General features: G+C 45.6%; 1 protein-coding gene across 1 annotated transcript in view; it reads right to left on the bottom strand.

Annotated features, from left to right (window-relative positions):
* Positions 1 to 2,519: 2,519 nt before the first annotated feature.
* cubn (cubilin (intrinsic factor-cobalamin receptor)) overlaps positions 2,520 to 14,863 on the bottom strand; it is a gene marked incomplete at its 5' end in the record, with an annotated part of 130,639 nt that continues 118,295 nt past the window's right edge. The window contains 8 exon segments of the mRNA XM_084048808.1: positions 2,520 to 2,650; positions 9,039 to 9,274; positions 10,071 to 10,236; positions 10,561 to 10,742; positions 11,464 to 11,605; positions 12,315 to 12,523; positions 13,872 to 14,034; positions 14,390 to 14,586. Of these exon segments, the coding sequence (XP_083904934.1) occupies positions 2,543 to 2,650; positions 9,039 to 9,274; positions 10,071 to 10,236; positions 10,561 to 10,742; positions 11,464 to 11,605; positions 12,315 to 12,523; positions 13,872 to 14,034; positions 14,390 to 14,586 (1,403 nt within the window). The 3' untranslated portion in view covers positions 2,520 to 2,542.

The raw sequence follows: 14,863 nt of genomic DNA on the forward strand, positions 1-14,863 counted from the left end.
TGGTTATGGTAGAAATAGAGTGAAAACCCAGCTCCAAACACACAAACATGCTGATATATCCACACTGATATTAATCCGTAGCTCTTCATTTACCAGATTATTGAATTTATAAACATCTCTGTTTTCACTTGTTTCTCACACTCTCAGACTGTCTTCCTTCCTGCTTTTTTTGGTTACATGGCGGCTTTCCGACATGTCGCCTTTCCGACGTTAACGAACCCCATACCTAACCCTCACCCTAACCCTAACCGCACGCGGAAGCCACTAGTCGGAGTGGCGAGATGTCGGCATGGAAGACGGTTACCCTTTTTTTAGTCCCACCCCCTGTCAGAACCTGCTATGTTGACTAGTGTTGATTGATACCTGGGGTTAGCCCCATTTAGAACCTCTGTGACGCATTTTGCGTCACCTCGGTGCGCAGCCCCGCGCGCAAGCTCGTGAGTCGAGCCCATTGGTCGAAACGAAACCGCTTTCGCTTGTTCATGTACAGTGGCCCAAGCTGCAATACCTATGAATGGCCAGCATGTCCCTGAACAGGGCCCAAATTAGGTTCTGAGAACCTTATCTGAAACCGGGCCGTAGCAATTTGGCATTTTCTTTATTTTTGTATTAATGCAATTATTATGAGCATTAGTGAGGACCAATATATGAAGATAGGTTGAAAATGGGTGAAGTCGTCCTTTAAGATAATTATCTACATACCAGTGAGCCATGCACCCAAGCACGGTTCCTCACATTACGGTTCTTGAAACCTCACGCTAGCAACAATATTAACTAGAAAATGTGCTCCTCGGGTCTCCGCCAGTACTGTTCCTGATTAATCCTGTCTTACCTATTTATATTACACAATGTCAACAGTGGTCATCACAGTGATGGAAGCTCACTTAAAAAAATATAAATGATTTTTTTTTCATCATGCGTCTCGCTAGCCAATCAAAGCAAAGGGTCTGGATAGAGTCAGCCAATCACGGTACAATATTACATATTGTCACGTGTCACGTGAAGCTTGACCAATGTTAGCTTGGCTGAGACGGACACACACACGGACGGACGGAGACGAAAACATACTCTCCACCATACTGGCGGAGACAACAATACCGATTGAAGACCAGCTGAAATGTAAAATGGGTTTTTCATATTTTTAGAGCATAGCCTATCTGTGGTCATATTGTGGACGTAATGTAGCCTACAGTCACCACTACCAGCCACTTATTTTATTAGACTCACCTCTCCAACTACACATATAACACACATTTCAGAAAATGTGTGTTATAGCATCATAAGGCAGCAACTCAATGCATTTAGGCCTTAGACATGGTTCGAGACGATCTGCTGAAATTCAAACAAGAGCATCAGAATGGGGAAGAAAGGTGATCTGAGTGACTTTGAATATGGAGTGGTTGTTGGTGCCAAAATCTGAGTATTTCAGAAACTGCTGCTCTACTGGGACTTTCATGCACAACAACCATCTCACACCTGAGCTTTGTTTACAGCTTTTCACCCACTGTCCACACCCAGGGAAAGGAAAGGCTGGATATGATGCTCAGGTGGTAGAACGGCTGTCGGGAATGGAATGGTTTCCGGTTGTGTATGTGTTCTTGAGAAAGACTCGCTGAGCAGGTTAGTGCCTTGCATGGTTTCCTCTGCTGGCGGTGTGTGAATGTAATGCACATTGTGAAGCGCTTTGGATGAACTTGAAGATGCTATTAAATGCTAGCCTGGCGTAGCTAGACTATATCACTGCGTGGATATGAGTCTGGTGCTTCCCAAGGGGCGGGATCAAAACATTAGCCCTCGACGCAATTGGTTAGACCTACAACCCACTACCAATTACAGTCTCCCATATTCGAATACCGAGCCCTGATTGGTTCCCCACGTCTCCTGGAACAGGAAATGGATTCTCTATGGAGCGGTGCCAGACCCAAATCGCAGAGTGCATTTTTTTTTGCACTCGCAGATTCGTCTGGTCCCAGGCTAATTAAATGCACCGTTTCACCGCATTCACGAGATCAAATCAATTATTGGTTTCACATTATCTCAGGGAGAGAACAGGTCAGAGATTCACTTCAAAAAAACAGATTGCTTTATTCCATCATCACAAATTCCACTGAAATACACATTTGATGTTTTGTAGAACATATATCTACAGAAGAAGAAAACATGATTCTCAAACCAATAACATTGGTTTCTTATGCTCTAGTTTATATAATGAAGATTTCCTATTTACATTGATTCATCTGCAAAAACACATACGTAGTCGACATAATCAAAACATGTGTAAACATCTGTGTGTGTGTGTGTGTGTGTGTGTGTGTGTGTGTGTAGTTCTTACACACGTACAAAGTTTATTTGAATTTGAATTCCTCTTTTTACTGAAGTTAATTTCATTACGATCACAACGCAACACCTCTGTTGCATAAGGTTCCTTATTTCCCTGAGTCACATAAAGCAGCACTTATGCAGTTCGCTCTGTGTGTGTGTGTGTGTGTGTGTGTGTGTGTGTGTGTGTGCGCGTGTGTGTGCGTGCGTTGGCGTGCTCCTCTCAGCTGCTCCAGGTGAGTCTGAAGCCGGAGGGCAAAACGGCATACTGAGCCTGGAACACGATGAACACGTGGTGGGAAGAGGAGGTGAACGGGGCGATGTTGGTCTCCTGTCAAACACCACACAAACACACTGGCTCAAACACACTGAGCAATCTTACACAATTTTCAAATGCTTCCGCCTTATCAGTCTCCAGACAGACTCTGTGCATAAAGCTATGGTCAGTTCCATCGGGTGGCCGCAAGCGCCGTTCATTCCCATTATATGGGAAAAACGAGGCGCAGCTTCCCTGTTGCGTTAGGTTGACAGAGCTGAAGCGCGTGCACTATAGTGAAGTCCAACGCGTCGGGTTCAACATTGGTGAACCATGACCTGACGGCGACCGGCACCAACCAATGGGACAGATGTGTCATACGTTCATGCACCCGTATTTCAATAAATGTAAACATCTTTATGTTAGATGAATGGCCTGAATACTCTATACTGTTTACTGATGGAATACCCCATCCCCACCTCCCATCTGAAGAGCTTATGAGCAGTCTAAGAGAGAATAGCAGTCTAATAAAGAAATGTTGTTGCCCCGAAGTAAACATTTTGGGGGCGTCACATCTCATAGATGAATGGCTCAGCAGCAGTTCTACTTCATTCCTTCTGACCGCCAGAGGCAGTGTTTTCAACACCTGGATATTCATCGCGCGCTCGCGCATAGGTCGAATATTAATACCAACAAAGTCACTCGTGACCTGTGTACACGCACGCCACCTATATAGGTGCGGTGCACACAGCGATCATCCTCTTTCATCTTTTCGCCTCCAAGAGGCGTAGGTCGATCAACTGCAGCTGCGTGTGGAGTCTCGCAACCAACACGGTTGGGGCTACGAACTAGTTCGTCCTCCAGAGACTGCGTAGTCTGCTTTATACATTGGATTACCCCGTTCATAGGGGCATCGGAAAGAACCGCAAAGGAAAAGAAAGGACGCATGTAGGAGCAGCCCTGCAGCGGTGAATGGAGCTAGCTTGCTAGCACTGAAGCTAACAACAATAGCAGCGTGAGCTTCAGCCCGCTGCACTGTTGTTGTTTGTCCTGACACGGATAGCTTGGAGCCATGGCTGTACATTGGCGACGGTGAGTGCATGTATTGGGCTGTGTTTACAGGAATGGATAACATTTTTTCTGAAAGAGAAAAGATATAATGGAACGTGCATCTCCCTCTGCCGCTTTGAGAAGCCATGGCGGGCGGCCCACCGCCAAATAGCGTAAGCATTGAGTGTGTCTCGCTGAACTATTGCTTGTCGCAGGACGAAAGAAATGGAGAGTATTAGCGCTGAGAGTGTATCCCATTCTGCCGCTTTGAGGAACCATGGGCGGACCACCGCAACATAGCGTCAGCATTAGGAGTGTTTCCCATTCCGCTACTGCTTGTCGCTGGACGAAAGAAGGGGAAAGTATAGCGTTGAGAGTGTATCCCATTCTGCCGCTTTACAACCACGTGCGGACCACCGCAACATGGCGTCAGCATTGTGAGTGTTTCCCACTCGGCTACTGCTTGTCGCTGGACGAAAGGAGTGTAAAGTATTAGCGTTGAGAGTGTATCCCATTCTGCCGCTTTACAACCACGTGCGGACCACCACAACGTAGCGTCAGCATTGTGAGTGTTTCCCATCCACTGCTGCTTGTCGCTGGGGGAAAAAAAAGGAAGAGAGCAACTGTGACACCTGCAACACGTGCTCGGCTGTTCTGGGATCAGAAGATGGCCATGTCCTGTGCCCACACTGTCTTGGCGTTGGGCATTGATTGATTGATTGATGTACTTTATTTAGTAAGACATGAGAACATCAGTACATGGAAGTACAAATTCGCAATACAAGGTCTACTAAACTGGAAGACTCATTGAGCACTGAGCTTGTTAAGGTGAGATCCCCATGCACACAAATCATGATATGTGAGAGACAGGCAGATATACACACTGCCTCCCTCAGGAATGCCAGTCTTGAGCCCTGTAAGGGGTCTTTCTAAGCGCCAGCGCCCATGTATTAGGACCTCAGGCGTCAAGAGGAGACGTCAGGAGTCCGTTGTCCCGCAAAGTGGACACATTGACCTCTGAGTTTGCTCAGATTGAGGCCCTTCTTCTCAACCTGCAGCCTGGTGCTCCCCGCACCGATGCTGTGGCCCCAGCGCCTCCACTCCAGGTCAGAGATGGGAACTATGGCCATGATACTGTCGATGTTGCTGATCAACATGAGGACGATGCTATGTCTATTGCAGCCTTGGACTCCCACTTTGAGAGACCGCGGCAGAACCTGATTGCCTGATTAATGTCTCATAGGAGGTGCTCTCCCCTCGACGACATGACGGCGGTGGAGCCAGATTGACTGGTTAATGTGTCTCATAGGAGGTGTTCTTTCGCCTCGAAGGGACGACCAAAGCGTTAATGGGCGCAGTGGCGGAGAACTGGACTCCATTAAGGTACAAATACCTCGAAATTGTACTTAACTACAGTACTGAGTACATGTACTTAGTTACTTTACACCACTGTATGAGCCCTCTTCTGTGAATGTTTTGGCTGAGAGTGGTTCTCACTCTAACGCAGACATTCTATCTACCAGACATGTGGTGCTTGTTAGCTTGATTGCTGCAGCTAATAAAGAGCATCCAGAGTGTGCTTCACTCGGTCGTTATTGGACGATATACTGTGTACCTATTACTACATGTACTTGGTGCTATGTCCAGAGAATAACACACTACCGGACAGGTGTGTGCATACAGGTCCCAACTCCACTGGGCGCCAAAACACATGTTAAGTAGTAAACGCTGCTCAGTACTGACTTAAGCAGCATATTTTGCCCGTGATATAACAGGGATATGCCAATACTGCCACTGTGTGTGCTTAACCTCACAGTTTGAGTGCGTATCATAGCTGCTGCTATTCGGATTATACTGTTTTGTGCTTGGCAGTAAAATGGAATTATAATACTAGTATGGTTCAAGTGTGTCTCGCTTTGCCATCACTTGGTTATCATACTGTGTGTATTTGACACATGACATGACACTGTGGCTTGAGTGGTTCTCGCTCCTTGCTACGATGACGTTACGTATTGGTAACATTGTACGCTGTGTACTGATAATCAATAAGCTTTGTTTATTGGCAATGGATCCCCATTAGCTGCGGCGAAAGGACAGCCAGCAGCTATTCTTCCTGGGGTCCAAGGCAACGGAATACATTAACAAGTACATAGGTACTTGACGCTGTAGCTTGAACGATTCTCGCTCTTTTGCTATGGCTACGTTATCAATAGCACTGAGTGTATCTCGCTCTTCTGCTGTTGCCCACTAATACTGTGTGTACCTGGTACTCACTACTGCTATTCAACATATGCAGTATACTGTGAATACTTGATATCATAGCTTGAGTGTATGTCGCTCTGCTGCTATCCAGATAATACTATGTGCTTGGTAGTGCAATAGTCTTAAATAATTCTATGTGACGATTGAAGTGTTTCCCTTCGCCACTTCTTGACTATCATACTGTGTCCTTGACACTGTAGCCTGAATGATTCTCGCTTTCGCTACGGCTACGTCATCAGTAGTATTGACTGTCTCACTCGGTTGCTGTTGCCCATGGATTATTGCAACAATTGCTGGTCCCCTCTGGTCCCAGAAGAGAAGGTCCATTACTTGCGCCAGTCATGTCCTGACTATGGTGCCTGACACAGGCTATGGCTGTGAATGTTTGGCTGATTGGCCAGCCATGGGGAGTACAGCCCAATAAGGCCTAGACCTAAGGCTTGTGGTTGATGCCAACATTGCTTACTTTACTTACATTACCTTACTGTAAGTCGATCCGGATTAAGAGCGCCTGCTAAATGCCTAAACTGTAAACATTGCTTCTCTGGTGGTGTCACTAGATGAAGCTGTTGATGACTGTTGCTCATGGCCACAGTGTTAGTCTCTGGTCTGCTACCTAGAGCCATGCCACAGCAGCTGGAATGGGATGTATTGGACATTCCCTTAACTACCTCGCCCTGGCCCTCCGGCATGCGAGTGTTGATACGCAGACACAGCGCCTGTACAGCGCCTATGCAGCGCCTATCACTCTAGGCGTTTGCTTGCATGATTAGAGAATCAGCAGACTGTCTACTTGCATAATGTCAGTGCCACGTGAGGCTTTTCTAAGGGGTGGCCATAACTGAGTGGTTAGTGGCCCGCATGGGGAGCCAGAGCCTCTGGATGTCCCGGGTTTGATGCCAGGCCGGCAATGGGTCGATGTGTGTCCGTATCTGAGCCCCTAATTGCCCCCCCTGAGCGCCGTTGAATGGCTGCTCACTGCTCCTAGTAGTTCTAGGATGGGTAAATAAATACAGCGGTGAGGGTCTCCAGCCAGTGTCGTTGATGCACTGGACCTGCATGCAGTGCACCTGGCCCTCAAGATGTTTATGCCGTGTTCAATAACACAATATGCCAACAGTCTGTCTTCTGGGGCGCTTGACCTAGTCAGTCTCTGCAGGAGGCTTGGAAGCTCCTTCTGTGGGCCTTGCCTCATCTTGCAAATTTCATAGCAATGCGCTTGTTGGGTGTACAGTCCAGGCTGCGGACATGTTTCCCACTGGAAGCCTCTTGGATCCGATAGCAGTTCGGATCACGTGCATATTTATGGCAGAGCGGTAGTACCGTTAGCCTTGAAGGCATAACACGTTGTTGGCTGTAGGTCTCCCTTCCGCGACAGACCAGTCCGTTAGGGCAGGATGCTCTGGCCTACTGCAGCTTCTCGATGAAGTGCCTTGGCCTCTCAACGGAGACAAGATCTCCTGTCACAGTTTGGGGGGGAGGTGCAGGTGGCATCCTCACTCCTAACCTTCAGCTGCGTCATTGACCACTGAAATTCAAGACTATTGTCCGAACATTACTGGATTTTCGTACATCGTACCAAAAGAATAAGGACTTGCGTTGAGGGTGTTTCTCGCCCTGCTGCTTGGATATACCGCAAGCATTGGGGGTGTGTCTCGCCCCGCTGCTGCTGGTCGCTGGACGACAATAAAAATAAAAGAATAAGGATTAGCGTTGAGGGTGTTTCTCGCCCTGCCGCTTTGATATACCAGGGCGTTGCACGCCAGCAAGTGTGAATTGTGCTCTAGTTGGGACAAGGGCCACTGTATAGGTTGGAGCGTTGCTCTGTGCTTATGCCGCTCTAGATTTCTGCGGATGATGTTAAATAAAGGGTTCAGCTTCTCTACCATTGAGATGCTCTCCGCGTGTGGCTCCCACAGTAGGTTGCATGGGTGCCTTCATGATGCTTGCCTGTGGTATTGGAAGCTTTGTCCCCAGCCGGTACATCAGGCTGCTCTCAGATGACTATCTGCTAGTACTCTTTGTCCTCACTGCTTCATATGCAAAAGTGAGTAGGTGGGCTTCATGCCCTGGCCATTGCCAGAGACTGTTAAAGTGGGATGGCCGACCCCTCCTTACGTCCTCAGAGGCTTTCTGCCTTTCACGTCAGCTAGCCTATTGATTTGTAAGTTTGCTCCTCAACCAGGGGTGGAGCAACTGCATTCTAGTACCTGCCTATTGTGTCCCGTCCGGGCTCTGTGGCAGGACATAGCTGGGATGGCTGGAGTTTGGTTGTATTTGTCTGTGATGAAGGGCACAGCTGTGCCTTGGCTCAATGGAGACTTTCATTGCTGCGTTCAGGCAGATGTACGTCTTCAGCGGGCCTCTAGGTTTCCCCCAAGGCATTTTTTGACGGGGATGTTGCCAGAGCCTCTCCCTCAGTGATACAGGCTTAGAGCAGGCCAGGAGATGCAGCCGAATGGGCTTCATCTGTCATGGGTTTTTGCCCGCTCCTATATATATAATGTATATATATATATATATATATATATATATATATATATATATATATATATATAGTGTCAACCTGGCCGTCTCGCAGCGACGGCTGTGCTGTTGTCTGTTCATTCTATCTGCAAACCGACCTCGGTAAGCGCAGATTCCTCGTGACTATGTTGGTATTAGTCATCCAGGTGTTGAAAACACTGCCTCTGGCGGTCAGAAGGAATGAAGTAGAACGAGAGTTATGCATATAACTAAGGTTCTACGAATTCCGGATGACCGCCAGAGTTGACTGTCACTCGGAATCTCATTCTCGACGAAAAGATTTCAAGAGGATGATCGCTGTGTGCACCGCACCTATATAGGTGGCGTGCGTGTACACAGGTCACGAGTGACTTTGTTGGTATTAATATTCGACCTATGCGCGAGCGCGCAATGAATATCCAGGTGTTGAAAACACTGCCTCTGGCGGTCATCCGGAATTCGTAGAACCTTAGTTATATGCATAACTCTCGATTTGAACTGTAAACAAACGACACCTTCATGTGTTTCCAGTTTAAATCAGCTGCTGAGCCAATCAAATGAAGCGATGAGTTATGCACAGAGCCTATTGGAGACAGAATTAGACAGAATTGCTCAAAGAGGGGGTGGGGGGGGGGGGGGTACATACCGCTCCACAGTAGGGTCCCACAGGAGGTGAGGAGGAGTCGTGCCCATCGTACAGCTTCAGGAAGTTGTTCTGGCAGTCGCCGGGGTCATCGATGCTGATCTGAGCAAAGGTGACCGTCACCACACGCCCATTGGGCGCCCTGATGCCCCACTCGCAGTGAGTACCGTTGGGGTAGGTGCCAGGGTAGTTGGGACTGGCTACCGAGCCATGGTCACCATACAGCGTGCCACCACAACCTGACGGAGAACACGTCAGTTTGTTATGTTTCACAGTACAGTATATCTTCTTTTTTTTGTATGTGTGATGTTTTTAATGCATTAAGACCGGGAACGCATCTGTGTGTCATTTTGTGTGTGTGTTTCTTTGGCTATTCAAAAATAGCATACAAACAAGCTTGTAGCGCGCTATGAGCTTGTAGATCTGCTATTTTTTAGAAAAAAATCGTGAAAATGTGTCTGTGCAATCTGTGCAAATCTGTGAAAAAATAAATAAATATACATATATATACGCTTGTAAATCTTAGCTTCTGGGGGGGGGGGGGGGGGGACCTGGAACAAAATATTTTGAGATGCAGATGGGGATCCGCGGCCAAATCATTTTGGGTGGTCCTTGACATGAAAAAGTGTGAGAACCACTGATTGTAGCACGTTTTCTTTTATTAACCGTTAGGATTTAGACGACATTTGTAGAATCCCCAGAAGCAAAGATTTGAGTTAAAATGTTCAATTAAATATATATATTTAATGTTTTGACAAAAAAAAAATATATATATATATATTTTTTTAATGGCAGATCTACAAGCTCGTAGCGAGGCACCATGAGCTTATATATTTGCTATTTTTGAAAAGTCAAAGTATAAAATAATGGTTAAAGTGGTTACACAGATGCGTTCCTGGTTTCAATGGGGTTAAGCATCTATCTTTGTGTGTGTGTGTGTGTGTGTGTGTGTGTGTGTGTGTGTGTGTGTGTGTGTGTGTGTGTGTGTGTGTGTGTGTGTGCGCGCGCGCGCGCGTGTGTTTTTTCAGGTCTCACCCTGAGGGGAGGAGGTCCACGTGGCTTCAAATCCGTTTCGTGCCTGGGAGGCGTCGGTCTTGAAGCGCAGGTAGAGCTGGTTGGACCCGGGGAAGACGGGGGCCGGCAGGGTGGTGCCACAGAACTTCCCCATCAGTGGAGAGGTCGCCGTGCTGCCGTTACGCACCTGATATCACAGCAAACAAACAAACACACACACTGTGATCATACCGTTACATACAGCAGTGTTTCGCCAACTTTTAAATTCCAAGGACACCCCCGGTTTGATATGCATAAGGGCCACGGACCGCCATCTGATACTACACTGTCTTGGACCCCAATCTACACTGTAAAATCCTAACTCTGAGAGCGAACAAATGGAACCAAATGGATCCTTACGGGTCCAATTGGTTCCATTTGTACACTCTCAGAATGCTGATGTCCTCAGAACTACAGTAATACAAAAGTGTGTGTGTGCTTGTGTGTGTGAGTGCGTGCACGCGCTGTTCACCTCCAGGTAGTCGTATGCACACTGGCTGTGTGACTCCAGGTCGAAGGTGTTGAAGAACAGAGAGATGGTGTTGCCCTGCGGAGCCTGCAGGATGATGGTACAGTCCAGGCTGTGGGCGTACACGGCAGGCCATCCGGGGCTCTTCAGGTAGCCATACTCCTGCTCGTACGTACGACTGCATCCTGACCATCCACACCAGGAACACACAAACAGGGGAAATTTGAATCTGTTTTATTTGTCACATCACAGGTTTACAGCATCAAAGCAGCGGGTGATATTATTTTTCTCCCGCGCGCTCCATCCTTTTTTAGCATTCCGTGAGAAGTGAGAGGAAAGAGGTTGAGTGAGATCAAAGGGAAAGAGATAGAAAACAGCTTAGAATAAATAAAGATAGATGCATACACAGATAGCATTACTGTATGTGAAAGCAGGTATGATATTTAGAACATTAGGGGGGTGTACATGGTCTTTTAGAAACGTTAGCATCATATTCATGTTACTTGGGATATGGGATATATACTGTATGGGATCTAGGGTAGTAGAATCTCATGGGGGACGGGGAGACGTTTCCATAGCAACGCAAGCTCCACCAATCTGAGATGTCGCTGTTATTATTATTATTATTAGGATTGTGGGTAGTGAAGTATTTCTCTATGACTTCACACATTAAACAAGGTTTGTTTCAAACTAGATTGATTTCATACAGCTGTGTGGCTTCTACAGTATACTGTAGCATCATTTTACAACCAGAAGCCCCATGGTAAGTCTACATTAGATTGTTATGACATTACTGTATAGCTGATATCATAATACAATTCTCTAAGGAGAACATGAATGGGACGTTTACTTCCGGAAACTCACTATCGAGGTCTACTGTATATGGAAGTGTGGTCACAAACCCACCTGCCACCTGGTAGTTCACTCTCATGCCGTTTCCTGCCATGAAAGCGTCAGATTTGAAGTGCAGGTGCATGGTCCTGCCATAGCTGTAGAAGTCAGGGACGCTTTCCGCCGCGCAAAACTTGTGTGACTGGCCGTAGTCTCCCTGGAAAACAAGGGCAGAGAAGAGACTTATAATAAACACTCTTTGGACCGCATTGCATTTTCAGAGAATGTTTATTTTAACGATCAATCAATCGATTGTTGTTTCGGCTTGGATCAAAGGAACTAACTTAGTTTAATTTCTTTAGCTGCTATTGAGAACCAGTGTAGTATGGTATGATCAGTGGTGGAAAAAGTGCTCAATTTTTTCACTTAAAGTAAAATGACCAACACTGCAATGTAGAAATACTGTACTCTCAAGTACACAAGTAAAAGTCTGGAATTCAAAAATATAAAAGTACATCAAAATGTACTTAAAGTACTAAAAGTAGAGTGTACTTATTATGCAGAATGTCCCATTTCACAAGTTTTAAAATGTATAAAAATCTTTGAAAATAGCTGACAATGCATAGCTCACAATGCGTCGCCGAGCTTGTAGATCGCTATCTTCAAATGGCCGAAATGTAAATAGGGCTGAAGTGGTTAAGTGGCTGGTGTTGTAATAATAATCAAAATCTACAAAGTAACTAGTAACTAAAGTTTTCTAATAATTGTAGTGGGGTAAAAGTATACTATTTGCCTCTGAGATGTAGTGGAGTAGAAGTAAAAGTACTGAAAATTGGAAATACTCCAGTAAAGTAATTGAGTAAATGTAATTAGTTACTATACACCACTGGGTATGATCCAATCCAGTATGGCATCCCTCGACTCACCAGCGGTTGGTCTCTCATCTCCAGGTAGTTGGTGGTGCAGGCCTGGCCGGGCTGGAGGACAAAGGTCTCCACGGAGACCTTGACGCTCTCCTGGGCCGGGGCGTCCAGCGTCCAGCGACAGGACACGAAGGGCGGGTAGGCGTTGGGGAACGACGGAGAGGTCAGGGTCTGGACGGTCGTAGTGGCGTTCAGCGTGCCGCCACAGAGCCCTGTGGGCAAAAGGACAGTGGTGGAAAAAGTACTCACAATGTAGAAATACTCTGTTACTAGTAAAAGTCTGGAATTCAAAACTTACTTGAGTAAAAGAACAAAAGTATTGGTATCAAAACATACTTAAAGTACCAAAAGTAGAAAGTACTCATTATGCAGAATGTCCCGTTTCACACGTTATCAAACGTATAAAAATATTTTGAAAATAGCAGATCTACAAGCTCATAATGCGTTGCATTGCGACGCATTGTGAGCTTGTAGATCGGCTATTTTCAAATGGCCCAAATATATACAGGGCTAATGTATGTATAGCGTTAATGGATTTTTAATAGTTAATAGTTTTTTTTTGGGGGGGGGGGGGGGGGGGTGGAATGTCCAGAACCCAAGATAAAGTGATCCGAAGATTTACTGCTCCATTCACTTCCTTATTACTTTAAAATCCTGTATCTCGGCTTGTGTGTTTTACTATGTATTTTTGGCGAAACATGCTATTTTCAACTGGGTATAACAAGAGAACGGGAGGTCACAACTACTTTTTTTTTTCACGGAAGCACAGTGTTTTCCTCCTTGATTAGCAACCATCAGGGGATCGATCATGCAGGAGATAAATATTCTGTATTTCTTGAACATTTTTCAGAATGCTTAAAAATGCTGTCAGAAGCTACCTGCCAGTATTAGAAAGCCCCTGGCAGTGAGTGTGTTAAATCTCACACTGATTTTTGTTTGGGTATGCCTGTAATCTGTGATTTCTGGAACTGGCGCTCTGTTTTTTAAGCCATTAGCACAATAAGTAGAATTATTATGTTTAGGTAGTAAACCTGGTTGGCTACACACGCAGCCAACCAGTTGAAGAAGTTGCAGGTTGAGGCTTTAACCTTTGCTTTTATGAAATATCCAAAACATAAACCTTTGGGGTTTTATGGAAGATGCTTCTGAACATACATTCTGTTGCTTGTTTGATCCATTCTAATACTCTGTAATCTTGTAAAAATGACTGAAATGAATCATGCCGAATGATAACTTTAAGCTAATGGTGGCCAGTACATTTACTTGAGTACTGTAATTAAGTACATTTTGTGACTTGTGTTCTAAGTGAGTATTTGTATTTTTGGATACAAGACGTATTACACTTACAGCTCTGCAACCAATTGATAGTGGAGTTACAGTAGAGTGAAAAAGACAAGACAAACACACTATCATCCTGATATTTTCAGCTTCATCTTCTTTTACCATCCAGACTCTGGGCATTATGCTTATTTTTAAAGTGATTTGTGTGTATGCAGCATTCTACATTAGTCCCCAGCACAGAACATACAGTAAAACGCAATAGAGTTGAGAGTGTCTTACGGTCAACAGCCCTGTAGGTGGCGTTGAACCCCGTTTTCTGTACGCTGCTGTCCGTGAAGAAACGCACAGTCAGGAAGTTGCCGGCAGACACGAAGGAAGCAGGCATGGTGGTCCCACAGAACGTCCCTACCAGGGGGTAATTCATGCTGTCACCATCATACACCTGCAGAGAGAGAGAGAGAGAGAGAGAGAGAGAGAGAGAGAGAGAGAGAGAGAGAGGGAGGGTGAGAGAAGAATAAAATAAACAAAAGAGAGAGGGAGACAAAAAGAGTGTGTGTTTTCATTGGAATGCTTTTTGCTACGATAATATGATCACTTCACCTCTGTTGCATAAGGTTCCTCATTTCCCAGAGTCACATCTATAAAGTAGCATTTATGCAGTTTGGGGGAATCAATACTTTCATCTGCACCTTTTTAAAAGCTCTGTGAATGTATTATTATAATGTTTTTATAATTAATCTACGTGAACATTTTATAAATATCACTAAATTCCCAGATGACCTCATGATGACCCTCACCTTGACATAGTCGTAGCGGCAGGTGCCTCCTTCCAGGTCGAAGGTGAGAAACGTTAGGTTGATGGCCTTGTTGACGGGCATCTCGATGGTCCACACGCAGTCCATCCTGGGCTCGTAGCGTCCGTCCAGGTTGGGGTCTGGCGAGCCGAACATGCCCATCGGCATGGACAGGTAGCCGCCACAGCCCTGTGCCGGCCCTGCAACACACAGAGGAGTCAACAGCAGTGGTGGACAGTAATGAAGCACATTTACTTGAGTACTGTACTTAAGTAAAACATTTTTAGTATCTGTACTTTACTTGATTATTTGTATTTTTTTTTATACATACAGTATTGCACTATATTTCAAAGACAAATATTATACTTTTTGACTCCACTGCACTTCTAAAATAGTGGAAAATAGCAGATCTACAAGCTCACAATGTGTACCATTGATGACTTAAACCCTATATACTTGTTTGACCCGGGTCCCCCT

Source organism: Gymnoscopelus microlampas (assembly GCF_963454915.1).
Source record: "Gymnoscopelus microlampas genome assembly, chromosome: 22".
In the NCBI taxonomy this organism is placed as follows: Eukaryota; Metazoa; Chordata; class Actinopteri; order Myctophiformes; family Myctophidae; genus Gymnoscopelus; species Gymnoscopelus microlampas.